Source organism: Microcaecilia unicolor, chromosome 2 (assembly GCF_901765095.1).
Source record: "Microcaecilia unicolor chromosome 2, aMicUni1.1, whole genome shotgun sequence".
Lineage (NCBI taxonomy): Eukaryota > Metazoa > Chordata > Amphibia > Gymnophiona > Siphonopidae > Microcaecilia > Microcaecilia unicolor.
The window spans coordinates 493236097-493262905 of record NC_044032.1 but is presented as its reverse complement, the minus strand read 5'-3'; the positions used below and the strand labels follow the sequence as shown (position 1 = coordinate 493262905).

Below are 26809 nucleotides of genomic sequence, written 5' to 3'. Positions count from 1 at the left end.
ACTTTATATAACATTATGATGCTGTATTTCATGACAATGTAAAAATTTATGTGTCAATTTAATTTGAAATTAATAAATAAATAAAATAAAATAAAATAAAAAATGACACACCGAAAGCATTGTGGCATATGTGCCACAGCGGTGATACATTTACAGTACATTAGAGATAAAAGATATTAATGAGTAAAACAATAAAAAAGCACACCAGGGAAATCTGACCACCGATATCTATATATATAAACGGCAACCCCAACGTTCTGAAGCCTCCACGGAAGTTGAGGCGCCCGAGATATCCGGTGTGCCCTGAAGTCTCTGCACCGCCCTTGCGTCAAAACGTCATGACGTCCAGGGCGGAGCTATTGACACTCAAGGGCCTAAACGGCCCACAGCGAACAAGGCAAGTAGCTTTGAGGGACGGAGGGAGGGGGCCCCTTGCTAGCGCCCGTTTCATTCCGCTCAGAAACGGGCATTTTTTCCTAGTTCAGTAATAAAAGGGAGCACTTTGAAAATGCAATTTATGTAAGTATTTTTCCTCCCCTACACAGATCCCTGGGATTGCCTCCTGTAACATGGCTGAAAGTCTATATATTATCAAAACATATAATTGTGTCACCTCTGGGAACTAAAAAAAAAAAGCCAGGTAAGTTCTGGCTCCTTAACAATTTATTGTATGAAGGGCAGCCAATGATTTCGTTTCCCCTCAATTATGTTCAATGCAGTATCCAGGATTAGATGACCAAACTTGGCAAAGTGCCTCAGTCTGGGTGTAATGCTTAATAAGGCAAACACTGAATCCACTTTTGGATTGCTGCCAATACTGCTTTCTTAAAGATTCCATAACAATTAGTAAGGACAAACTGGAAACTGTTAAACAAGAAATACCCCCTTATTCTATAACTTGGTACCTAATGTTAGGTGCCAAGTGCACATGTATGTTATAGACTAAACAGCAACCAACAGATCAGGGTAAGAAAACCCCCACGTTGAAAAACAGCCCCGTGTCGGGTCACATACATATCTGGTGATGAATAAAGTCACTTCAACCCACCATTGGCTGATGAGATTCTCTGGTCCACCCCCTACTCTTTTGTTTTGGCTGTTATAGACTAAAAACCCTTTTACACATCAGAGGCATACATGTGCGCAGAGCACAAATGGCTTGCCAAGCGATATGTGCAATTTACAGAATACTGTTATTTATGGATTCTGCATGGTGCTTTTAGACGTGCCAATTTATGACAGCCATTGACCTGTCATAAGTGGATGCACTTAAATTTTAGCTCAGAAAGACGGCTTTGCACTAATATGGGAAAATTAGGTTCTTACCGTGATAATTTTCTTTCCTTTAGTCATAGCAGATGCAGCCATTACAGATGGGTTGTGTCCATCAACCAGCAGAGGGAGATAGAGAGCACACTTTTTCAGTGCCTCATACCAGCTTGCTCCACTGCCTCTCTTCAGTATTTGAAGCTTCCAAAGCAGTATGGCAAACCGCAATGGGAATAACATGAGTTTTCCTCACAGCGAACGATGGCCCTACAACAAAGGGCATTAACTCAGAATGGAGGGAATGAAACATCCTCCCTGAGGGCATAAACTCATCCTCCACTGAGACATAACTGGAGGGAATAAACTCATCCTCGCGGAGGGAATAAACTCATCCTCCAAAACATGAAACTGGAGGGAATTAAGTCATCCTCCTTTAATTGAACAAGAATCCTGAAGACTGTTTTCCGACTTTCTCCCAAGGACGGAATCTCCAGGAAACATGAACAGAACCTGAAATAGATTTACAGCAGATAGCAATCAGACAGGGAGGGATCATGGCTGCATCTGCTATGACTAAAGGAAAGAAAATTATCACGGTAAGAACCTAATTTTCCCTTCCTTGTCATCAAGCAGATGCAGCCATTACAGATGGGATGTATCAAAGCAATCCCTAGATAGGGTGGGAACAAGCCACACCACGCGCCAGTACTTGCGCTCCAAAATGTGCGTCCCTCCTGGCAGCCACATCCAGCCTGTAATGTCGGGCAAAAGAGCTTAGAAGCCCATGTTGCTGCACTACAAATCTCTTGAAGAGAGAGTGCTCCAGTTTCAGCCCAAGAAGAGGAAATTCCTCTAGTGGAATGCGCCTTAAAGGCATCAGGTGGAGGCCGGCCGGCAAGCAAATAAGCTGAAAAGATAGATTCTTTGAGCCAGCGGGCAATAGTGGCTTTAGACGCTGGAGACCCTCTGCGAGGACCTGATAGCAAAACAAACAGATGATCAGAGGTCCTGAAAGAGGTAGTAACTCGCACATACTGCAGCAGAGTCCTGCGCACGTCCAACAGGTAAAATTGCCCAAAAGATTCTGGAAACTCCTCCTTGACAAAGGAGGGCAAGAAATTAGGTTGGTTTAGGTGAAACGCTGAAACCACCTTAGGCAAGAAGGAAGGCACGGTCCGAACCGTGACCCCGGACTCTGAAAATTGAAGAAAAGGGTCTCTACAGGACAGCGCCTGGAGCTCTGACACCCGTCTCGCCGAAGTAATGGCCACTAAAAAGATGGCCTTCAGTGTCAAATCTGTCTCTGAAGCACGCCGAAGCGGTTCAAAGGGAGCACCCTGAAGGGCTTTCAGCACCAGCCCCAGGTTCCAAGATGGACAAGGTGCACGCACGGGAGGACGGAGCCGAAGCACCCCTCTAAGAACCGTGCCACATCTGGATGAGCAGCTAAAGACACGCCTTCAACCTTGCCACGCAGGGAGGCCAATGCTGCCACTTGCACCCGCAGGGAATTATAGGCCAAGCCTTTTTGTACACCATCCTGCAAAAAGTCCAGAATCGGCGAGACAGGAGCCCGCAGGGGTGTCATGTCTTTGGAAGCACACCAGACTTCAAACTGGCGCCAAATCCTGGCATAAGCCACGGAAGTGGAACGCTTGCGGGCTTGCAGGAGAGTGGTAATTACTTTATTGGAATAGCCTTTGTCTCTCAATTGCGCCCTCTCAATCGCCAGGCCATAAGATCAAATCGGCCAGCGTCCTCCATGGTCACCGGACCCTGTGACAACAGGTTGGGAACCAGAGGTAACTGAAGGGGATCCTCTACGAGCATCTTTCGGAGGTCCGCATACCAAGGCCTCCTGGGCCAATCCGGGGCGACGAGAACCACTTCTCCTGGATGCAGCCAAATCTGCAGGAGCACTCGCCCTAACATGGGCCACAGAGGGAGCACATACAGTAGGCCCGGAGGCCAGGGTTGAGCCAAGGCATCCAACTCCGCCGAGTGAGGATCTCTCCGTCTGCTGAAAAAGCATGGGACTTTGGCATTGATGCTTGTCGCCATTAGATCCATCACGGGCTTGCCCCACTTGGCACATATCTGCAGGAATACTTCGTCTGCAAGTTCCCACTCCGCTGGATCGATCTGATGCCTGCTTAGATAATCGGCTTGCACGTTGCTCTGACCTGCAATGTGAGCTGCCGACAGAAACTGTAGATGCAGCTCAGCCCAGTGGCAAATTTGTTCGGCCTGCGCGGCTAGAGCTCTGCACTGAGTGCCGCCTTGTCGATTTATGTAGGCCACTGCTGTCGTGTTGTCCGACATCACTCTGACAGCCAATCCTTCCAGGGTCACTTGAAAGGCCAGAAGCGCCTGAAACACAGCTTTCAACTCTAGGCGGTTGATGGACCACTCCGACTCCTCGGGTGTCCATAGGCCCTGGGCATGCTTCCCCTTGCAATGTGCGCCCCAGCCTTTCAGGCTGGCATCTGTCACCACTAGGCACCAATCGGGGAGCGCCAGCGGCATTCCTCGCCGCAGCATGCTGTCTGAGAGCCACCACTCCATACTGAGTCGGGCCGCAGGGAGCCAAGAGAGTCTGCATTGATAATCCTGAGATACTGGAGACCATCTTTGGAGTAGAGCATACTGTAGAGGTCTCAGGTGCTCTCTCGCCCAGGGCACCAGTTCCATGGTGGCCGTCATCGATCCAAGCAGCTGGACAATGTCCCAAGCTCGCGGGCGGGGCACCCTCAGGAGCAGACGGACCTGATTCTGAAGCTTGCACTGCCTTTGCTCAGGTAGGTACACATACCCCGAGGCTGTGTCGAACCTGGCCCCCAAATATTCTAGAAACTGCGAGGGGGTCAGGTGACTTTTGGCCAAATTGACGACCCAGCCCAGAGATTGAAGTACTGAGACCACTCTGGCTGTGAAATGCTGACTCTCTGCAGCAGAGTTTGCTCGAATGAGCCAGTCGTCCAGGTACGGGTGAACCCGAATACCCTCTCGCCTTAGAAAGGCAGCTACTACCACCATAACCTTCGAAAAGGTGCGGGGAGCTGTGGCGAGGCCAAAAGGCAAGGCCCGGAACTGGAAATGCTTTCCCATCACCGCAAACCTCAGAAACTTCTGGTGCGGGGGCCAAATTGGTATGTGCAAGTAAGCTTCTTTCAGGTCCAGAGACGTGAGAAACTCTCCTGGCTGTACCGCCGCAATGACGGAGCGCAGGGTTTCTATGTGAAAATGCAGCACTCTCAGGGACTTGTTTAATTCTTGTAAGTCCAGAATAGAGCGAAAAGACCCTCATTTTCACGGCACCACAAAGAGATGGAGTAGCAGCCGCAGCCGTGTTCACGGCCCCTATCTGAATCAGACCTTGCAAAGTCTTCTCTACCACCGCCGTTTGGCGGCAGAACCGCATCGGGACTCCACAAACACGTCTCTTACAGGGGCATCGAATTCTATTCTGAATGTCTCTGATCAGGTCCAAGACCCACTGATCTGAGGAAATGTTGGCCCACTCCTCGGCAAAGAGGGAAAGACGTCCTCCGATGACAGGACTCGAGGAGAGGACCGGCGCACCATCATTGAGAGGGTCGCCCCTGAACTCCAGGTCTTGAGCCAGTGGCTGTGGAACGTTTGTCCGAGCGAAAGGAGTTCCTCTGCTGAAAACGGGCACGAAAAGTGAACCCAGCAGGACGCCCCGGGTGGTACCTTCGAGCTTCACGGAAGCGAGGTGTGTAAGAGGAGTGGACCGCCGCACCCTTAAAGGAAGGCCGAGGCCTATCTTCGGGCAAGCGCTGGGGTTTAGCCTCACCCAGGCCCTTCACAATTTTCTCCAACTCCTCACCAAACAGGAGAAAGCCTTGAAAGGGCAACTTCACCAACCTTTGCTTAGAGGCCATAGCCAAATGCCATGTGTTTAGCCGAAGCTCTGACAATATCATAAAGGGCGTAGGCAAGAAAGGACAAGGCCGACTCCATCCGCGGAGCCACATCTGAAAAGGGCTCCGCTCCATCACCGGGCTGTTCCACTGCCTGTTGCAACCAAGCCAGGCAGGCTCTAGCAGCATAACAACTGCATGCAGACGCCCGAACAGTGAGACCTGCAATTTCAAATGACCGTTTAAGTGCTGATTCCAGTCTACGGTCTTGAATATCCTTCAGGGCAACACCTCCTTCAACAGGGAGGGTAGTTCTCTTTGTCACAGCTGTGACTAGGGCAACCACTTTAGGCATAGCAAAGCGAGCCATATGCTCCTCACTCAGAGGGTATAATTGCCCCATAGCCCTGGAAACTTTCAAAGGTCCCTCGGGGTCAGCCCATTGAGCCGAAATAAGCTCTTGGATGGAGTCATGCAAAGGAAAGGCTCGAGCAGGCCTTTTGGTACTAGCCATCCTAGGATTCACAGAGGAGGCTGTGCTACTGGCAGGGTCCTCAATAGAGAGAGTCTGCAGGGAATCAGAAATAAGCGCTGGCAGCTCATCACGGTGGAAAATCCTCACCGCGGAGGGATCGTCCAGATCTTGAGTCACTTCTGCACCAGACTCTGGCTCCTCAGACCATGAAGGCCTACCAGAGTCCTCCAAATCCTTGCAGCCCGACCACGGGGGGGGAAAATGGAGGTGCAGCACTCTCTGAAGGGGGAAGAGCCCTTCTGCGCTTCATATTCTGCCAATTATCAGGGAATAACGCCTCAGAGGGCATACCCAGGCTAGAATCCACCGGGGGAGCATTAGAAGAGGCCCCTGCAGGGCTTTGTGGGAGAGCTCTTTTAAGCATGTATGCTTTATGCATTAATAAGACAAAATCAGGGGAGAAAAACTCACCCTGGGCACCCGGATCTCTGCCGGGGCTAGTAGCTCTCATATCAGCCTCACTCCGAGGCCTCCCCCCCAGGCTCAGGACTCTCCGTCTCAGCGGAGGTCGCGCCATGTGGTAAATTCAAAATGGCGTCCGCTGCCAGCTCAGAGCACGAAGAATCGTCGCTCGCCATGCTCGGGCCGGCTCTAATGTCTGTACAGCACGATTTATAGAGCCCCACTGCTGATCTGCGCTTGCCACACTTGGAACAGCGCTTTACTGTCTCCGCAGCCATCGCCGAAAACGGTGGTAAAATTCAAAATGGCGGTTCACGCCAAATCGCCCCAATCGCGGGCCCACCCCGGAGGAGTCAGTAAACACTCTTACCTCACTGGACCGAGTATCACAGCTCCAGTCCCACAGAAAAAGGTAAGGAAAAACCTCTGTTCCCTTATTTTTTATTTTTTTTTTTTAACGCTGTGAGTAAAGCAGAGGTAAATAGAACTCCGGAGGGTCAGGTGAGTGGGAAAGGCAGGGAAAGGGCGAACCTATGTGCCTGCATCCACTGTTGGTGGGGAAGGCCAGGGAAAGCTAAGCAATGTGTCCACATCCACGGAGGTATGGGTAAGGCAGGGAAAGGGCGAACCTATGTGCCTTTAAAGTGAAGCTGCTATAGCCTCCAACACCCCTGCTAACAACTGGCAAAAGCACAGGAGCAACCTCCAGGCAGATTTTAGATGGAGCTCGGAGAAGCTGCAGCCACTCTGCTAGGGGAGATAGAGAATACTGAAGAGAGGCAGTGGAGCAAGCTGGTATGAGGCACTGAAAAAGTGTGCTCTCTATCTCCCTCTGCTGGTTGATGGACACAACCCATCTGTAATGGCTGCATCTGTGTGATGACAAGGAATCTACAATTTTTTAAATTTATTTATTGGGATTTATTAATCATCTTTATGAGGAGATTCACCCCAGGCAGTGTACAGCAGGTACAGCTTAACACAGAACTTAAAATTTTGTTAACAGTATAACAGCAGCAAAATGGCCAGATATGAACATAAATACAATAAATGAAGTAATGGCCTAGGTGTCATTATAGAATTGGCACTAAGTGCATTCCATTGTGGCACCTACATCTTGGTGCCAAGTTCTATAATCGCCTCCTCAGAGCTAAATTTCAGAAGAAATGTAGATTACTAGTCAATGTAACTCGCCTTGGAAAAAGGTGTGAGCTAAATGCAATGCAAAATGCATGTTACAAAGTGATATTCTTGGTTGCAAAAGTACCGGAATCAGAAGAAATAAAGATGTAAAATTGCCTTTGAATTGGTCACTATTCAGACCTCCCACCCTGAGTCCAGAGGCTGAAACTATATATTACTACTCCTGGGAAAATTCTGTTCTACTGAACAATGCAGAAATCGTGTAGAATGCCGCTCCAGTGCAGGGAACAGGAGCCAGCTGACACAGCTGCCCTCTTCTACATCCTTCTCTTCTGTCACCCTACCTCTGACTGTTCTGGTTTGAACTGTGCAGAACACCACATAGCCCATGGTTTAAATTCAGCGCTTGGCCCTGGTCAGTAGGGGAAGAGGAGAAACGAGGGCTCAAAATGCAGCCGCTCTCCACCACTTGTCCCAATCAGTATGGCACAGAGAGGTCAAAGTGGGGGGAAGGGTGGTGCGGCCAGAGGGGGATAGACTGACAAAAAGATCTGGAGGGGTGTGAATGTAGATATTCGCAGAGGGGTTGGTATTTGAGAGAGGGCAGGGGAGTTGGGGTGAAGAGACTTGGGAATGTGTGAGAGTGTATAGAAAGAAAAAAGGGATGGTTGTATCTGGTGCAGTAGGGGATGCAGACAGAGAGCTAAGGATGTACACCTGATTGGAGGAACATAAAGAGGGCCGATGTATGGGTGCCTGATGTGGAGGAGGGGGGGATAAAACTGGGGATCTTGCTGTGGGTTGAGGCACAGAGAGAAAAAAAGCTAGCTGGGGCATGTCAACTCTGGACAGCAGGTAGAGAAAGCTGAAGGGGAGGGGAGAGGTTTCAAGCCCAGGGAGGAGTTTAAAATAAGCTGAAGAGCAGAGAACTAGGGAAGGTTGATCCTGAGGAGAAAAGAAGCAAGGAGGGTGTCAAATCTGAATTACCATTAAAAATAAAAGTCGCAGGGATAAACTGGCCAAAATCACAGCTAGACTGAAGCTGTGGATAGTTATGTCTGCTCCGGATTACGCATAAATGTGTGTAAAATACACATGCAAACTGTTACTATGCCCATGATCCTCCCAGAACATGCCTACATGTGGGTTACATAAAAGTGCACATCCTCCTGTCATTGTGCAGGCTTTTACATCCTTAAGCCTCCGAGGTCATTTTATAAAAGGCCTTTACAAGATAAAACTAGAGAGGATGGAAACGGGGTAGATTGATCCTTACACCTATGATCAGATGTAGGATACCGTTTCAACGTCTAGCCACCCTATATAAAGCTCTGCAAGTCCGTTTTTTCATCTCCCTCTGGATTATTATACATAGACTGTACTACTGCACCTTAGACTCTTAACAACCTCTGGTGTTCTTTCAACTGAAAGAGTAAGAAGACTATTTAACACATACATAAACCACATCTGATGATCCAAATACAATGAATCATCTTTTTTCATTGGCCCAATAAGTATCACAAAACTACAAAGATCACATAAAAACCTCAAAAGATCTTGCTCTGGAAAAAAACAACTCGTTAAGGGGCCCGTTTACTAAAGGGTTGCCGCATGGTAACCAGGAACTACCGCCGGCCCAATATGGGTGCCAGAAGACGTTCCACTTCTGTCCCTAGCAGAAATATTGAAAAAATATTTCCACAGGGGGTTGCCCGGCGGTAATCGGGCAGCGTCGTGTACTGCCCGGTTACCGCTGGGTTAGCACAGGAGCACTAAAGGCCACCTCAGTGGGTGGCGGTAAATGCTCTCCTCTGAAATAGCTATGCGGCAAGTGCAAACTTACCGAACAGCCATTTCATTTTTGACTATTTTCACCAGCTGCGGGGAAAGGGGCCCTGGTGAGTGGCAAAAACGGCCACCACCACTAGCTCAGGGCCCCTTTTACTGCAGAGTAGTAGTATAAGGGACCCTAAATGTCATTTTAAATTTACTTATTTTTTACAGCCAGAGAACAAGCAACAGTGAGTGCTTCAGACACAGTCTAATATACAGCAAATACTGGGATGGGGAAAAGCAGTACCAGTTTTTTCTTTGCATTGTTATATCAGTGCACAACTGAAACTATATTCTTTAAAAAATGGCTACTTATTTCTTCTCAGTTTTGCTCTGAACTATATTATCTTGAATTGTGGGAACATAGGAGGAATAAATTCTATCTAGATCATCAACTATAGACAGTACTTTTTTAAGTGATAGCCCCTACTAGCCCCAGTGTTTATAATAAAACATTCCAATGTGAGATAGACTGTCATGTCACTTGCCTGGGTGGAATATAAAGCACAAGGACTAGTGAAGTGCTTTTACTTGACCATGAATGAGTAATTACATGCATCAAGGCTAATTAACTGTCTACCACTGCAATCCTCAGAAGACAGTATTCTAATAGGATCACATCACATGTTTGGTTGGGAGAAGCCTCTTAAATTTTCATGAAGTTCAAGCAGTTACATTCCAATCATCCTCAAGTCCTCATAGACAATACACAAGATGGGAACAATCCTGAGGGAATAAAGAGTCCAAAAGCTGCCTCTGTTGTTGGATGAACAAGAATTGTGAAGTTTTGCTGTTTGGGAAACTGTGACTTAAATCCTGTACAGAGAGAGAAACCGTGGGTTGAACTGTTCAATACCTGTGTGTTAGTATACTTAAGAACCTTATGGGTCAATATTCAGATCCAACAATGGGTATTTTTTTTAATCTATTCAGTGCTGTTATCTAGATAAGCAATGCACTGAATATATATATATATATGGAGAGCTCTCTACATAGTTAGTTTGGCCCTCATTTTAGAAGCCCTATTCGAGTTTAATATTTATAAACCAGCACTTAAAAACATTTATCTTACATTTTGCAAAGCCTGGGATATGCACGTATTAGACCCAAGTGCATGTAGTGGCAAAGGGGCATGGCCTGGGAATGTTTTGAGTGGTACAAGGGCGTAGTAAGTTTATTAATGTTCGGTCCCTATTTCAAAGAAGGGGACTAAATCAAGAAATGAGAAAGACACCCCTATGTCCAAGCACAAGTCCAAAAATACCAAAGTAGGAACGTTAAACATCTTTGTCCTAAAAAGATCCACATTAGGAGTTATACCTGCTCTCAAGCACATTTAGGATTTTCTGACCAGCTGCTATTGAGCACTAGAGGACCTGGGGAGTGGGGGTCTCCTTAATCCCTCAGTAGTTTTTTGCTCCCCAAATTCCAAACTGGCAAGTTAACAGGACACTGTGACAGCATCGGGAATATAACCGGTTATGATTCTAAAATTGCAAAGATAACTGATTATGTGTCGGCACATAACCAGGTATGCGCCAGATCTTATAAACATAATCAGTTATGTGCTGGCTTTCCTTTTTTTCTTCTTCTCTAATTTTAAATTTCAAAAATTTTACATTGCTCATAATTTTACACTGAAATGAGTAATCTCAAAAAGAAAAAGATAAATTATACTAGAAATCAGAATGAGGAAATAAAGCATATAATTTGAGAGATACTATTAGATCTCAACTGGAAGAGAAAAGAAGAAACAGAAAATTGAAAGGAAATGTTTATAATAAAAATGCCAGAGAAAAGAGGACTATAATAAATACACTGCAGCTTATGTCAAGAAACAATTCATATCTGAAGTACAGAATCAAGTTAGGTAATTTTCAGAAAGGAATTTCTTCTAACAGTCAGGGACTAAAAATATATCTGCTCTCTTGAAGTTTCAGAACACACTTTCAGGGGAAACAAGGAAAAAATTGAGAACCACATTTTTTAGAGAGCCATGGACCTTAAAGCCAAGAACTCCTTACATTTAACCTTTGTGGTCTTAAGAGACATCATGGAAAACAGAAGATTTCAAACCTAAAAATGAGACATTTTGCTTGCGAAAAAAAGTCCTTAACACTCAGGCCTAGCCCATTACTAATACAAATGTCATAATCAATCCTGTGGGTACAACATCCACCTCCACTGAACTTTGTAGAATTTCTGAAGACTTGAGAATCTGAATAGATGAATCCTCTAAAGACAGTTTCTTTAATGGAATATACTAAGGGCCCTGTTTACCAAGCCGCGCTGTAGGAACACTAACTTTAGCACGTGCTAACGATAGAGACACACTAAACACTCACAAATCACGTGACAATACACTGTCCTTTCAATCATGCAACATGATTTTCCTTAGGTAACCTACAATCCACTCCTGAGTCTTACTATGTAGCCCAAATTACCTAAATAATCTGTTACCAACTGGAACCTTACCATGCAACTTGTTATACTTTAAATAATCTGCAATTCACTTTTGAATCCTACTATGTAACCTGTTTTACTTAAACCAAAGCCACATTGAACCTACCCAGGAGGGAAAATGTGGGGTACAAATGCAATAAATCAAATTAAATCAAATCAAATCATCCTGACTCTGCGGGTTTGGCTTCTTCTGTTCCTTTTTTTCTTTGCACAGTTTTACAGGAGGATTTTGATTCCTTTCTTTTTGATTGACTAAGCACTCAAATGTCAGATGAAATGTGAAAGGTAATTCTATAACAGGGTGCCTTATAGGCACCTATTCTGAAAAACAAACATAGACACCTACGTCTCTTTAAAGAATACTAGCCTAAATGAGTATCGATTCATGAGCATTTACACCAGTCACAGAGCTGGTGTTTAACACCTAAATGTAGCAGATACCTGACTTACAGTATTCAATAAATTAAGTGTGAAAGTTGGAGCCCCGCCTAAGTTCTGTTTCCTTGCAAAAACACAATCTATAAACAAGTGTTTATAGATCATCACTTAGGTATAAGTCTCTGGTGAGGCCCCATTTAGAGTACTGAATGCAATTCTGGAGACCGTACCTACAGAAAGATATAAACAGGATGGAGTCGGTCCAGAGTGAGGCTACAAAACTGGTAAGCCATCTCGGTCATAAAACATATAGGGACATGCTTAGGAACCTCACCATGTATATGCTGGAAGAGAGGCAGGAGAGAGGGGATAAGACAGAGATGTTTAAATACCTCAGTAGCGTCAATATACAGGTGGTGAGCCTTTTTCAAAATGAAGGTTATCAATAGAAATCAAACACCTCTCTACTCAAAATGAAGGGAAACTCTGGAATGAGAGGGCATAGGGTGAAGTTAAGAGGAAATAGGCTTAGGAGGACTCTAAGAAAATACTCTTTCACAGAAAGGGCGGTGAATGCATGGAATAGCCTCCCAGTGGAGGTCACGGAGACAAGGACTGTGTCAGAATTTAAGAAAGTGTGGGACAGGCATGTGGGATCCCTTAGGAAAAGGAGGAGTTAATGATTACTGAGGATGAGCAGACTGGATGGGCCATTTGGCCACTATCTGCCATCATATTTCTATGTTTCTAGATAGCACATACATGTTTAAATGCTAGTATTCTTAATGTTTACATGGATAACACACATAAATGTTAGCCCCTAGTTTACAGAATTGGCGCCTCAATGTAGACAAATGCAAATTGATGCACCTAAGACAGTGGTCTTTGTTAATTTTTAAGTTGGAGCCACTTTGGTTCCAAAAAGTGTGAATGAGAGTAAACATCTTCCTATATGGGGCCATGACACCGATTAATATGTGCTGACATCCCTCCCCACCAAAACACCTGACCTCAGTGACACATGCAGTACACAGATAGCCCCTCTTCAAATACAGGATAAGTGACCACAAACTAAAAGTACTGGCAGTGGCGTAGGAAGGGGGGGCGCGGTCCGCCCCGGGTGCAAGCCGCTGGGGGGGTGTCGTCTCCGTTGGTTCCTTGCTCCCTCTGCCTCGGAACAGGTTACTTCCTGTTCCGGGGCAGAGAGAGCAAGGAACCAATGGAGCCAACGCAGCTCCCAGAGACGTGGACTCAGGGGCGGATCGGCCCTCCCGCCCCTCGCTTCTAAAGTAAGTAACAATGCGCTCCGGGGGGGGGGGGGGTGCGCGCCAGAGGGGGGGGCGCCGTGCTGCACCCGGGGGGGGGGGGAGTGCGCAGCGGCGACCCGCCCCGGGTGTCAGCCGCCCTCGCTAAGGCACTGAGTACTGGTGTAGACAACAATTAAACTAGAACCCTAAGATGCCAGACTCTGCATACAGTGCAACCCCACAGAAATAGAAAAAGAGATGCATTTCCTCCTGTACTGTACAAAATAAAAAGACAGCAGATGTAACTGACATAATTTAATCACTAAACTGAAAATAAAATATTTCTCCTACCTTTTGTTGTTTGGTGATTCTATTAATCTAATCATCTTGTTTCCCAGTCTCTGATTCTGCTTTCCTCTGTCTGTGCTCTTAACTCTGCAGGGCCTCCGGTATATTTTTTATTTTCTTTCTTTCTTTCTTCTTCACTTCTTACCATACATCCATCTTTGGCACTGATCTTTTCATATTCTGCTTTCTACTATTTTTCTGCCTAATTCTCAAATCTACCTAGGCTTTCATCTCTTCCCTTCCCCTCCATCCATGTACAGAATCTCCTTCCTCTTTCTTCCCTTCTATCCATGTGCGGCATCACCTCCTCTCTCTTCTCTTCCCCCCCTTCCCTTCCATCAATGAGCAGCATTTTAACCCTCTCTCTTCCCTTTCCCTTCCATCCATGTGCAGCAGTTCCTCCCTCTCCTTTCATTTCCCTTTCATCCATATGCAGCATTTCCCCCCTCTCTTTTTCCATCAATGTGCAGCATTTCCTCCCTCTCTTCTCTTCCATCCAGGAGCAGTATTGCCCCTTTGAACATCTCCCCCTCCTTTTCCGGCATTACCTATTTGCATCCCTATCTATATGCTCCCTTCCTGTCCAGCATCTCTTTACTGTGTCTGTCCCTCCTCATGTCTGGCTTCTTCCTTTTCTCTTCATTTCCTCCATCACCCCCACCCCTATGGTTCAGCATCTCTCTCTCTCTCCTCCCCCTGCGGGTCTGGCCATGACCTGTCTCTCTTCTTTCCATTCCCTCCTCCCCATGGGTAAAACATCTCTCCTTACCTTCTCCTTCCAACTCATCGTCTTTGCCAGCAGCAATTAAATCTGGCTGCCTTTGGCTGACCTTGGGGGTCTTCCTTCTGCAATATCCTAACTACGTAGCAATAGGAAGCTGCAACAGAGGGAAGGTCCCCAAGGCTGGGCAGAGGCAGCCTGATTTCATCACTGCTGGCAAAGCCAGCAAGTTTGGAAGACTGTGAGATTTGAAGGGAGGGAGGTATGAAGAGATGCCAGATCCAGAGGGGCAGGGAGAAGGGAAGGAGCAAGACTTGCCTGAGTCTCTTCAGCAGCTTCTAACACAGAGGGTCTTTTACAAAGGCACTCAAGCATTTTTAGTGTGCGCTAATGATTAGCATGCACTAAACGCTAGGGACATCCATAGATATACAATGCAATCCGCTTAAGTGCAAGGGTCTGGGACCAAAGAAATACATGCAGTTAACCGAAGCGTGCCCTTAACCATAGTGACCCAAAGAAGCTTGAAATCCGATAAACACATGTATATTATACGTACAGTATACAGTCTCCGTTAACTGACATTAGGCTTAATTAAAGTAATAGGTCATAGTCCTCTGTACACTACTGTGTCTGTGAGTTCCATAGACTAGGTCTGCCAGATGGTAAAAACTGTCGTAGCACTGACATCCAGTGGCCTCCAGATAGTCCTGCAAGGTGTTGAGACTCTCCAGCGCTCTTGCAAAAGTGATGGGAGGTTGTTGAATTTCATCAGCATTTGCCTCGCTGCTTATTTCATCACCTGTTTCATCATCAGCCGTTGCCTGCGTGTAGGTGCATATCTTGAAATCAGTGCTGTCAGCAGCTAAATTTGACTGGGATTGACCCCGTATTCTTTAGCAATAGATGCTTGACTTTGTTTGTTTTCTAATTTTTTCAGAGCTTCTATTCGTTCAGCCAGTGTTAGTCTTACAGTTGTGCGACGATGACTCCATTGTACACTCTAACAACTATTTTTCGCTTATTCTAACAAATTAACTCTCATTAGTTACCACCTGTGGCAGGTAACCAATGAGAATTATGCGATAAAATTCAAATTTATCGCCCCTTTGTCACGTGCCAATTGGATTCCATACTCCGAGCATGCGCTTATGCGGAACTTTCATGCAGAGGGGCGGACTTAAACCATGCATATAAGCGAATCTTGCACTTATCACTGGTGCGCTAACCTGAAGTTTGTCCCCATAGAAACTGATGGCGCGAAAAATGGGACCGAAGTACAGCATGCAGTTAAACTGAGCAAGCGCCTATCTCGCGTGCACTTAAATGGAGTGCACTGGATATGGGCATTTCTAATGCTTAGCATGTGCTTATTTTTAGCACACGTTAAAAAACGCTAGCACGCCTTTGTAAAAGGACCCCACAGTGTTCTGCAATGGAAGCCTGTGGCCTCATCCAGTGGCAAAAATAGAACAGCAGCAGGAGAAGCCATTGTCCCAAGGGCCTTGCATGGAAGAACACTGGCACAGGGGAAAAATAATTACAACTATAGTTAAACAGTGCTAGGTTCCAGGTTAAGAGTCACCACTGAGCAAAAGGATCTAGGTGTCACTGTAGACAATATGCTGAAACCTCATTCAGTGTGTAGCATCAGTCAACAAAGGAAGCAGAGTGTTGGGATTATTAGGAAAGGAAAGGAGAATAAAAAAAGAGAACATCATAACACAGTACCACTATATCGCTCTGTGTGTGACCACATCTGGAGTGCAATTCTGGTCAGCACAGCCTCAAAAGAAATAATATAGTGGAACTAGAAAAAGTATTAAAAAGAGCAACAAAAGAGGATGAAATGCCTCCATTATACAGAAAGACTAAACAGTTTAGGGCTTTTGCTGCTTTACTATAGACAGCTTAAGAGAGATATGATAAAACTATAAAATCATGAGTGGAATGAAACTGGTAAATGCAAAATTGGTTGGTTACTCTTTCAAAAAGTACAAAGATTACAGGATACTCTGAGGTTACTAAGTAACACGTTTAAAACAAACTGCAGAAAGTATTTTTTTCACTCCAAGCACAATGAATCTCTGGAATTCATTGCTGGAGACACTGTAAAAGCAGTTAGTATAGCTGTGTTTCCTGGAGGAAAAGTACATAAAGCATTATTAACAACTCAATAGCATGGAAGCGATCTACTCTTTGGGATCCTACCAGGTACTAATGCTGAAGAGAGAATATTGAGCTTGACGGAACTTTGGTCTAACGCAAGACGGGAGTTCTTATGACCCTTTCTCTCCAAAGACAAGGATGTGTAAAGATACATAAAAAATGAGATTCATTACAAGGTAAAATTATTAATTCATTGTTGACAGGTTGAGGCAGTCCTACTCGTATTTTGTGCCCATATCAAACAGAGACTTGCATTTCCAATGTCCTTAACAAAGGCAGACTCAAAAACAACTAAGAGTCTTCACACCCTTGTACATTTTTCACATTCTGCTGTCCAAACCTCCCAAATCATCCTTCCTTCTTTTTCAGCAGTAGCTCAAGGGGGCTTACATTTAGGTACATATATATTTCCCTATCCCTGGATGTTTACAACCCATATTCCCCAAAATCAAAAGGAATATCAGGGGGATTCAAACCCTGGAATACCTGGTTTTTAGCCTGCTGCTCCCAGGAAGGGTGAGGCATTGACTAAAGCGTTTGCTACGTAGCTGAACGAGGAATACGTGGTGGTAGAGGTCATGCGGTTTTCCAGTCCAGACCACTGCAGACCATCGATGGGAGAAAATGTGATGGTATGCTGGCATCAAGGAGAGTGTGCTGAATGATGGAGTGAAGGGGGAGAATGTATGCTGCTATCAAAGAAGGAAAGAAAATGTGCTAGGAGCTGGGAATGTGTGCAGGAGTCAGAGGGGAAAGGGAGTGTGTGCTACCATCAGTTGAGCAAAGATGGTGTCTGCTGTGGTTAAGGAGGGAAGCGAGGAGTGTGTGCTATTATCATAGAGAATGAGGGTGTACTGGGTTAACTGAGGAGGCATACAGAGAGAAGAAGTAAGTGATTGCTGGGGATTAGGGAAATACAGAAAGTGTATACCAATTTCAAGTTTTAATCATAAAAGGCATGTAAAATCCACTTAATGTACCTAAAATTTAAATTTCAGAATGTAGAACTATCAATATACATCAATTTTTAGTACCCAGCCAAAGCACCTAAATAGTTTGAAAATTAAACACCTAAATTTAAAACTGATAAAATTCCTACAATCAGAAACCCTAAACATATCCTACACTTTTCAATGTGAAAGAGCAACTAAAAAAATATTCAAAAGGTAATTAAGAAACCAAAAAGCCTTGCCTTCATATCTTTGTCAGTAAAAATACAAATTAGATCCGTTTTCAAAAATTGCTTTAACAAGGCTCATGATAAGTTAAATAGTGCTCCCTCAGAGTCCAATCAGCTCATTTGAAGATTCCTTGATGTTGTATAAAATTAAGTTGAAGCAAAGGTCTAAACATGTAGAACCTACAGTAGCTGAAAGAACTTCTGGATAAAGTAATTCAAGGATTCAGATTGGTAGATGTCAATCTGCTTAAATATTCCCTGGGGCACTGCCATGACCACCACTGTGAAGTGGAAACTGTTTGGCACCACCAAGACATTACCTCAAATCAAGCTGTCATCCTTAAGTTTTGTGATCTGATGAGCTCAAAGGGGATCTTTTTGGTCTCAATGCTAAGTTTATAGTTTACTAGCCGTTGAGCCCGTTAAAACGGGCTAGTATGGGGTTTTGGCAAGGCCCCCTCCCCCCGAGGTCGCCACTACCGGTGTGTGTCGCCGCCGCCCCCCCCTCCACCCGGCCCAAGCACTCTCTTCGTTATTGAACTTACATCGGCGAAACGCAGCATGCAGAACAGCTGAGCTCCCATCGCCCTTTCTTCCCTGCCTGTGTCCCGCCCTCACCGACGTTACGTCACACGAGGGCGGGACACAGGCAGAGAAGGAAGGCCAATGGGAGTTCAGCTGATCTGCGTGCTGCCTGCGTTTCGCCGATGTAAGTTCAATACCGAAAAGAGTGCTTGGGCCGGGTGCAGGGGGGCGGCGGCGACCTCGGGGGGGGGGGGGGAGCGGTGGTGGCGACCTCGGGAGGGAGCGGTAGCGACGTCAGCGGCTTTGCGCAGTTTCCCTCTCTCTACTGCGCATTTGCAAGTGAGTACGGTCACTCGCCATTTATATGTTTGATTTGTTCTTGCTAAACCGTTTTAAGTGGCAAGCAGAGCAGAGCAGTGTAAAGGCTAAATAAAAAGAGAGGAAAAGGAACTATAATTTAGATAGGAAAGTGAACCATATACATAAGAGGGAGAGGGTCAGGGGTAATGGGTAGCAATACAGGGAAGGAAATCTAAGCTTCGTCTGGTGAGCACAGTCAGTCCATACCTCCATAAGCCCACCCAAAGAACCAGGTCTTTAATTTACTTTTAAATTTTTTAAATGAAAGGTTGCTGCAAATACAGAGACGGAGCCCATTCCGAATGAAAAGTGATAGAAAGAAGAATGCTATGCATCTAGTAGACGCCATACTATGTAGATTTGGGACCTGATAGAACAACACGGTGATCATTTAAAGAGTGAAGGAGCCTAGTGATAATCGGGAGTACCCAGTCTGAAAGTTTCAAAGATTAGTTTAGATACCTTATGATTCGTTGTTTGATCATTAACCAATGGTGAATTTTCAGTAGATAAGTGATATGATTATTCCAGGGTGTATGACAAAGAAGGCAGATAGCTGAGCCTGGAGAGTTTGAAGTTTCTTTAATGTGGTGTGTGGAAGACTGACATAGACAATGTTACAGTAATCTAGATGTGTCATGAAGAACGAAAAGATTAGTTAATGGAAAGTATTGTGATTGAAAAAATGTCAGATGGCTCGGAGTTGGCAGAAAAGAGAATTTCTCATGATTCTCATGCTTCTTTCTGCAAAATCTACTGGTTTTGATTGCTTTTGGAAACCGAAGGAAGCTCGTGCAAGACCTTGAGTGCTGGTTGTGAGAAACAGCAGACCTGAATGTGAAGCACACATTGGCGTTCTTGTCTTGCGTCTAAATTTAAAGTGGCCACGCTTAAAAAAAAAAAAAGCACATATTGGCGTCTGTTACTTGCATCTAAATATAAGCATCCAGAAAAACAAAAATTTTAAATACTTATATTTAGGCTGCAGAAAACAGACGCCAGTGTGTGCTTCATGTTGGGGTTGTACCAGGCACAAGCACACAGAAGCTGAGCATAACGCTGAACTCTTCTGCGCACATGCCAAGCACAATCCTCCGGATGAACTCCCTAATGCTCAAAGCTATGAGTGCGCCTATATTTGCATCTCATTAGCTTTGAGCATTAGGGCGTTGTTTTTCTGCATTGTTCCAGCAGTATTTTATAGTGCTATTCAGAATAGCACCGGAGTTTTGATCATCGGCCCTTTGGTTTTTTCAGTCTTGCAGTCTCTCTCTATTCTTGTGAGAATGAAAGGAGAGCTCAGCTGGAGAATACAAGCACCACGAGGATGTAACACAGTAAGAGCCACTCGGTGCACTAAAAAACATGCTGCAGTGAGAGGAAAGCCAATGAATTGGTGAGGGGCCCTAAGATTTTTATACTCTGATCCTGGCAGTTGGTTGCTTTGGCTAGGAACTGTCTGCTTCTTTAGGCAGAGGGCCTTTCATCACACTGGCTACCTGCTTGTTAAATGGTGGGGAAAGGAAGCCAGACTCACTGACTCTTGAGTAGGAGAGCAGGTAGGCTATTTGAGGAAGGAACGGTGAGGCTGGATGACTGGCTTTGGGTCAGCAGATTAGCTTCTGGCTGTGTGACTGGTGAGGGGTCCTGGAGGCTGACTTCTAGGGGTGACTGCCTGTCTTGGCAACCCAAATGGGAAAAAAACTAGTGAGAGCACAAGTTGACCATGAAGAGGGAGCGTGTGTGTGTTGGGGCGGCCAGAGGATATATGTATAGGGCTTCTGATTTTTCATTCATCAATTCATGGAGTCTGTGAGAAGATCTGAACTGCCACCACCCACTTAATTCGTGAAAGTACTGCCATTGTTACTGTATGAATTAGCATCTCCAAGCTTTCCTCAGGATCTATAGATTGATAAAATAAGAGCCCCAAAAAGCAGGACCTACAGTTATGTGTATGATGGCTATTCTTAGGGGAATTCTGCCCCAAATCCTTAAAAATCCTGCATATTTGAGAAATAACACTTTTTTTTTGCTATTGCATTTGAATTAATTATAGCTGAAGGACAGTGGTTATATTGAGTTATTGTGACAAAAAAAAAAAGTTTCAGAATTTTTTCTGCGCAGAATTCCACCAGGAGTAGTTATTGCTGCAAAAAGGGCTAAAACTAAGTCCTGAGTCAAGGGTTGTGAAGACTTAAGAATAATAAGCCAAAAGGTCTTAATTTAATATCTACATTCTGAACAATTCTGTATTTGTTCTTTCATGCTGACAGTACGAAGGATGGAGTGAAGGCGAGTGAAAAACACTGCTACAAGTGTGCTAAGCCTGAGAATTTGGATTTGATCAGCACTTCTCCGATGACTTGCACCATCTGTTAATCCTATTCACACACAACAGTATAAATCATGATACACATTAAAGTATTTCCACATATGCCCCAACCATGAGAGGTTCAAGGCCAAAGTCCAAGGGGCCTTTAGTACTTGGGAAGTGAATCAAAGCTATCTGATGTACACTTAAGTGTGTCATTAATCACAGATAACATCCAGGGACCAAAATATGCTGACTAGCAATGTGAACTGGCAATCAGGTTTGTGAGAAGTTTCCTGACATACTACATTTTAATATCTATTCATGCTACTGGCAGAGGTAAACAAAATAACACAGTATTTCAACGGGAATTCTAAACTTTAGAGGTACCACAAGGAGGCCTAATTTTCAGTATTCTGATATTACTTTTAACCATATAGCATGCTTTATGGATTTCAGAAAACCAATAACAGTATATATGTTGGCTATACCTTTTTTGGTGTAGAAATATTTGAACGATCTGAGCTTGCACTGTGCTTAGAAACAGGGCTGCTGGGAACCTGCTGAGGATCAGGAAGAGGCCGTCCTTCAACTTCTGCCAGCATACATTCTTGGTAGAGATGAGACTTCAAGAAACGTGTGTAGCTATCAAATTTCATCAAGTTAAAAATCTGAAAACAAATGCGGTAGCTACAAGTTAATTAGTCAGGCAGCTATCAAACTTTAACACAGCAAATGCAAGACATCAATTGAAATTGAACATGCATAAACCCAGATCTCTAAGTCAGTGGTTTCCAAACAAGTCAGGTTTTCTGGCTATCTACACAGTGCACGTCTAAAAGATATACTTGTTCACTCAGTCCTCCCTACAGCTTACTCAGAGACCGGTAAGATATCACAAATGTAGTAATTGTTCAGTTTGTGGTGTTAATATAAACATTAAAGTGTTTACCCATCCCACTACAGGAATCAACCATCATCTTTTGAGGTTCACTAATTGCAAAAGTGCTGGAGTGGTTTATGCTGCTGTATGTCTGTGTCAACTATTATACATAGGCAAAACTATATGTCCTTTGAATAAACACATTCTTGAACATAAAAGTGCCCTGAAAAGATCTGCTGTTCAGTAGCCACTGGTATAACATTCATTACAGAAACACCATAGGTTTGAGGACTTTCAATTTTTTTTGTATTAAGTATGCCACGCCCCTCATGGAGAGGAGGGGACCTGGATAAACTACTTTTACAAACTGAGCAGCAGTTCATCCATGATTTTAATACTGTTTCTCCATTTGGACTGAATCAAGATATAGATTTTTCAGTCTTTCTGTGATGATGCTGCACTGCTGTTTTTTGATGATGTATGGTCTTTTTGTTATTCCGATTCCCTTTTTTATGTGACTTTTGCTGTTGTTCGATATGATTTTGCTTGTTTTAACTGTTTTTAACAGTGCATGAGTGTTTTACACATATGTTTTCACTTCTATGGATTTTGTTTGTTTTAGAACCTTATTGTTTGGTCTTAATAGGAGATTTTAGCTATGTTCAGAGGATGGTTTACTCAGAATCTTCATCAGGATTTTAACATTTGTTATTTTACAAATTATGTATATATATATTAGTTTAGATACTTATCAGATGTTTTAACATGTTCTCATTTGTTTTAAGAACTTTTTATGATGTTCTAAATACTTTTTATGAAAGTTTTAGGTCGCTGAGGCTTCTTCCATGGTTGGAGTACAGTGACATCATTGGAACACAAAGAACCAGTCTCAATGTGTTCCACCATGTTTTTAAAGCGTTTAAGTGTTTTTGAGATGTTTTTAGATATAATTATTTTGGTGGTCATGGAATGGCAACCATCACAGGACCTTTTTTTCATACTTTGTTTCAGGTTTTTAACCATTTTTTATCCCAATGGCTTTTCTATTTTTTTTTTATATTGCCTGCCACCAGTACCCGCCTCGTCTCTTTACTACGTCCCCCTCTCTGATGTAACTTCCTGTTTCCTCAGAGGCAGCCACAATAGAGAAGAGAGGGTACCGGCGGAAGGCAGTGTACGGGAATCACTACTGCCGCTGGCTTTTGGAAAATGGAAAAAGAAGGTAAACGCGAGGAAGGGGGTGGAGGAAGGAAGGGAGCGACACCAGACCTTGGTCCCGAGAGTAAGGGGGCAGCATCTCAGCCCTGCCTCAGGTGACATCTTGCCCTGGGCCGCCCTTGACTGCAACACTTAAGGTAGGCTGTCACAGAAAGTTTGTTTTCATGGTATCAAATGGATCCAGACAGAGGCATATGTAAGCTCACAGATTCATTTTTATTTCTTTCAGATTTGCTCTGTGGGAGCAGCTGGTTGTAGAGGCACCACTATTTTTTAATTATATGATCACTTGGTTCAAGTGATTCCAGTTCAATTAATTACATTTTACTTTGTTTTTCAGTGGTAATCAGAACTGTTGAAGTTTGTCGTTTCACACCAACTGGGTAAGCCATCCTCATCTGTTTTACTGGTTACATCACACCAAACTTCTTATTGTGTAAGTTTTATGGTACTTGAAGTAGTTCTTATTTTATATATTCATTTATCTGATGTTTAAATTATTTGTTACTAGTAAAAAAGCCCCGTTTCTGATGCAAATGAAACGGGGGCTAGCAATGTTTTCTTCTGTGTGCATGTGGGAGTGTGTGTGTCCCTGCCCTCTGGCCTCTCTCCCCTCCCCCCTCAGAGTCCTTCACTGTTACAGAGCCAGCGATTTGATTTCGTGCTCTGCTGTTTTCCTTCACTGACTGTGTTACAGAGAGGGCGGGGCAGACACTCATAGGGAAACCGGATATCTCGCCCCCTTCACACTTCCGGCTGGAGGCTTCATAGAACGTTGGTGTTGCTTTTTATAGAGAGATCTTAATTATTTATTTAGACTTGTTCTTCACACCAAGTATATGTTTTTGTTCATAGACATGTATTTGAACTCTTTGTTGATGTGTTTTTAAGCTCAGTGTTACAGGTTTAGTTGCCCCTGACGCAGCCTGTACTGTTGGTGAAACATGGCAATGTTGGGCATTGGATTGTAAACCCTGAGAGCTTTGAAACACCAATAAAGGAACTGTTTTTCTTCATACAGTCTGCTTCTTTCTTCTGTTCCATATTGGATCCTGTAGACTGGTTCTAGAAAACTATTCACAGGGTTATAGAATACACCTGCTCTGCTCCTGACTTAGGTGCCAGTATTTATACCAAGTTTTACTTGGCATAAATGGCTGCGCCTAGAATCAGACACTGTCATGGCCACCTGCCGTATTCTATATACCGCGTGGAAATCTAGGCTTACTCTATAAAAGTACGTCTAAATTAAGGCATACTTTATAGAATGAGCTTAGGCAAATTTCCTTTCAGTGCCGAATTTTTAGTTGTGATATATAGAATTATCCAATATATCTATGGTGACTATTTCAACCTAGTAGACTTCCATCTAGCACTGTTAATGTGATGCTCTAAAGCAGCAGGTTTTAACCAATCTATTTTTAATACTAAACACCAGAATGTTAGTAGAAGTTACAGACATATGAAATACTGTCTGCTTATATCTTGACAGTACTCTGATAAGCAAATGAATAGAGAAGAAAACCAGTATAATGTTTAGAAAACTACCTGAAGCTGCTGTTCCTTGAAGATCTCTGGGTGTGGCGCATTCAGAATATCATCAGCTAGCTGCGCCTGGCTATCAATGTTTATTGGCATCGTGGCCTTGCTGCACAGAAACTTATTAAAGATCTCACGGGCTCTGTAAGAAAGCTACCAAACAGAAAATCTAAGAATGCTTTATGTTGTATTCAAAAGATATAACCCCCCCCCCCCCCCCCCCCGATAGCCATTAACCCCCGGATTCTATATATGTACCTAGAGATCCACACCAACATCTACATGGATTCCATAGCAACGTGTGTAACTTAATTGGCTTAACAAGCCAATCAGCGTTTTTAACAGCACTTGGCAAGCAATAAGGAGCACTAATTGGCAATAATCAGAATTTACGCGCACAACTCGGTAAGCGTATTCTGTAATGAACTGCGCCTAAATTCTAAAGCACACAGTTCAAAAGGGGCATGGCTATGGATAGAGATTTACACCAAGTTTTTGTTGGTGTAAATGGATGTGCATAGTTTTAGGCACTAGGATATCAACTAAGTGTATTCTATATACCGCGCCTAAATCTTACAGAATACGTTTGGCGAGAATGAGTTCTGTGTGTATTTTCCAGGCACCATATATAGAATCTCCCCCTAAGTGCGTATGTACATGATAAAATATTAGCACTTGTGCATAATGTGCACCTACACGTGTAAGTGCTAGGCGCTATTCTATAACTTATGCACACAAGTCGAATAGTGCGTAAGTGGGAGGGGGCATATGTGTGGGTGGAGCACAGGTAGGTCTCTCAGTTACATGGGTAACATATTATACTGTAAGTTTAATGCTATAATGCTGCATTTAGGTGCCAACAATTACGTCTACCATAGACATGTTTTAACTGTTCATGCTTACATTTCAGTGCGCCAATGCCGACTTATGCTAGTATTCTGTAAGAGCGTCTGGGCACACAGATACTGTTATAGAATTAGCGCTCAGCATGCATCACCAGCACACCCAGATAGTGGTACCCAGTTATAGAATTGCCCCCAGACTCACTAAAGGGGTCATTTACTAATAGCTAATGTGCCACAATAGGCCCTGCGCTACTCATTAGTAACTGACCCTTTTAAAAATGCAGCTTCATGAGATTATTTATAACCCAGTTTTTATCATCTCATTTTAATCCAATCTTGGATTATGATCCATTAAAACTCACAGAAACTATTCAGGATAATTGATGAGGCTTTGCATTGCTATCACAGTTTAAACCCATCTCTAACTGGAAAAGAGGTGTCACTAAAGACCTTTACCAGAGCACCTATTACTTGGATAAGAGGCTCCGTTGTACAATTAGGTCACTTGCTACTGTGCCCATGACCTAGGATTTCTGTCAAGTAGCCGGTCTCCGGCCAACTCAGTCACCCATCAACTTTTGGTCAGTAAATGAGTACCCAGAGTAAAGATGACTTGGGAAGGAAATGGCAAAACCACCCCACTAATAGTCTGTGAAGACACTATCACATAACTGATGGCTCCCATGCCATTCAGGGGAGTACCTTTATCTTATATTTGTTAAGGATAACAAAATTGCATGTCAGGTGAAGGTGGAGTAAACACAGTAAATACATTCAAGATTAAAGGACTCTGCCTGATGCTAACCCACTGATGGGAATAGTTTCACTTTCATTCCTAGAAAAATAGTGCAACTCGGCTCCATTTAGAAACTGTACAAGAACAAAAGTTATTGCTTCAGGGACAGGATAAAAGGCAGGTGATAACTTACTCACAGCTATCAACATCAAGGAAAAAGGCACAAATCAAAGAAAGGAGACGACGAACAGAAAAATACCATGCTTCAATCTTTTTATTCTTATCATATGATGTGTGAAGTCTTCATACTTTTACAGTACAGCTGATACTTTCCCAATCTTTTATATAAAGGCCTTGTCTGCTACTACCTGGTGGTTCTCTGTACCCCATACCTTATTACCTTGTGGCACTGCAAGACCACAGGCCAACAGCAGCCGTAGGGGACCTCAGTGGCAGTCCCCAACATTATTCTGTTTTGGGGTTTTTTTGGCTGGATGCGTACTGCAGGCCTTGCATGGAAGAACAATGCATAGGTTTAGCATCCCTCCCTTTTCTCTCCCCCCACCCTTCCACTCTCTCCCTCTCTCTCTCACCAACCCCTTCCCCCTTGCAATTCTGGAAGCAATCCCTACCACCCTCTCCCTCTCCCTCCCTCCCCTCTGACCTACATAGATGCGGTTTTCACAGACAATGAAAGGGCAGGATGCAGCAGAAGGATAGTTCCAGGGTCAGCTGGAGGCAGACTGGTTTTATCACTGCCAGTGGAGACAAGTTTGTAGAACTGCAGGTGGGAAGGGCATGATAGGTGAGCTGCCAG

The 26809-nt window shown here is 44.1% G+C and overlaps 1 protein-coding gene across 1 annotated transcript in view; it reads right to left on the bottom strand.

The window, feature by feature from the left end:
• RGS12 (regulator of G protein signaling 12) overlaps positions 1-26809 on the bottom strand; it is a 331188-nt gene that overhangs the window by 101174 nt on the left and 203205 nt on the right. Inside the window, exons 7-8 of the mRNA XM_030191139.1 lie at positions 24421-24564; positions 21263-21442 (exon numbers count right to left, since the gene is read on the bottom strand). Of these exons, the coding sequence (XP_030046999.1) occupies positions 21263-21442; positions 24421-24564 (324 nt within the window). The remainder of the gene's footprint in view (positions 1-21262; positions 21443-24420; positions 24565-26809) is intronic.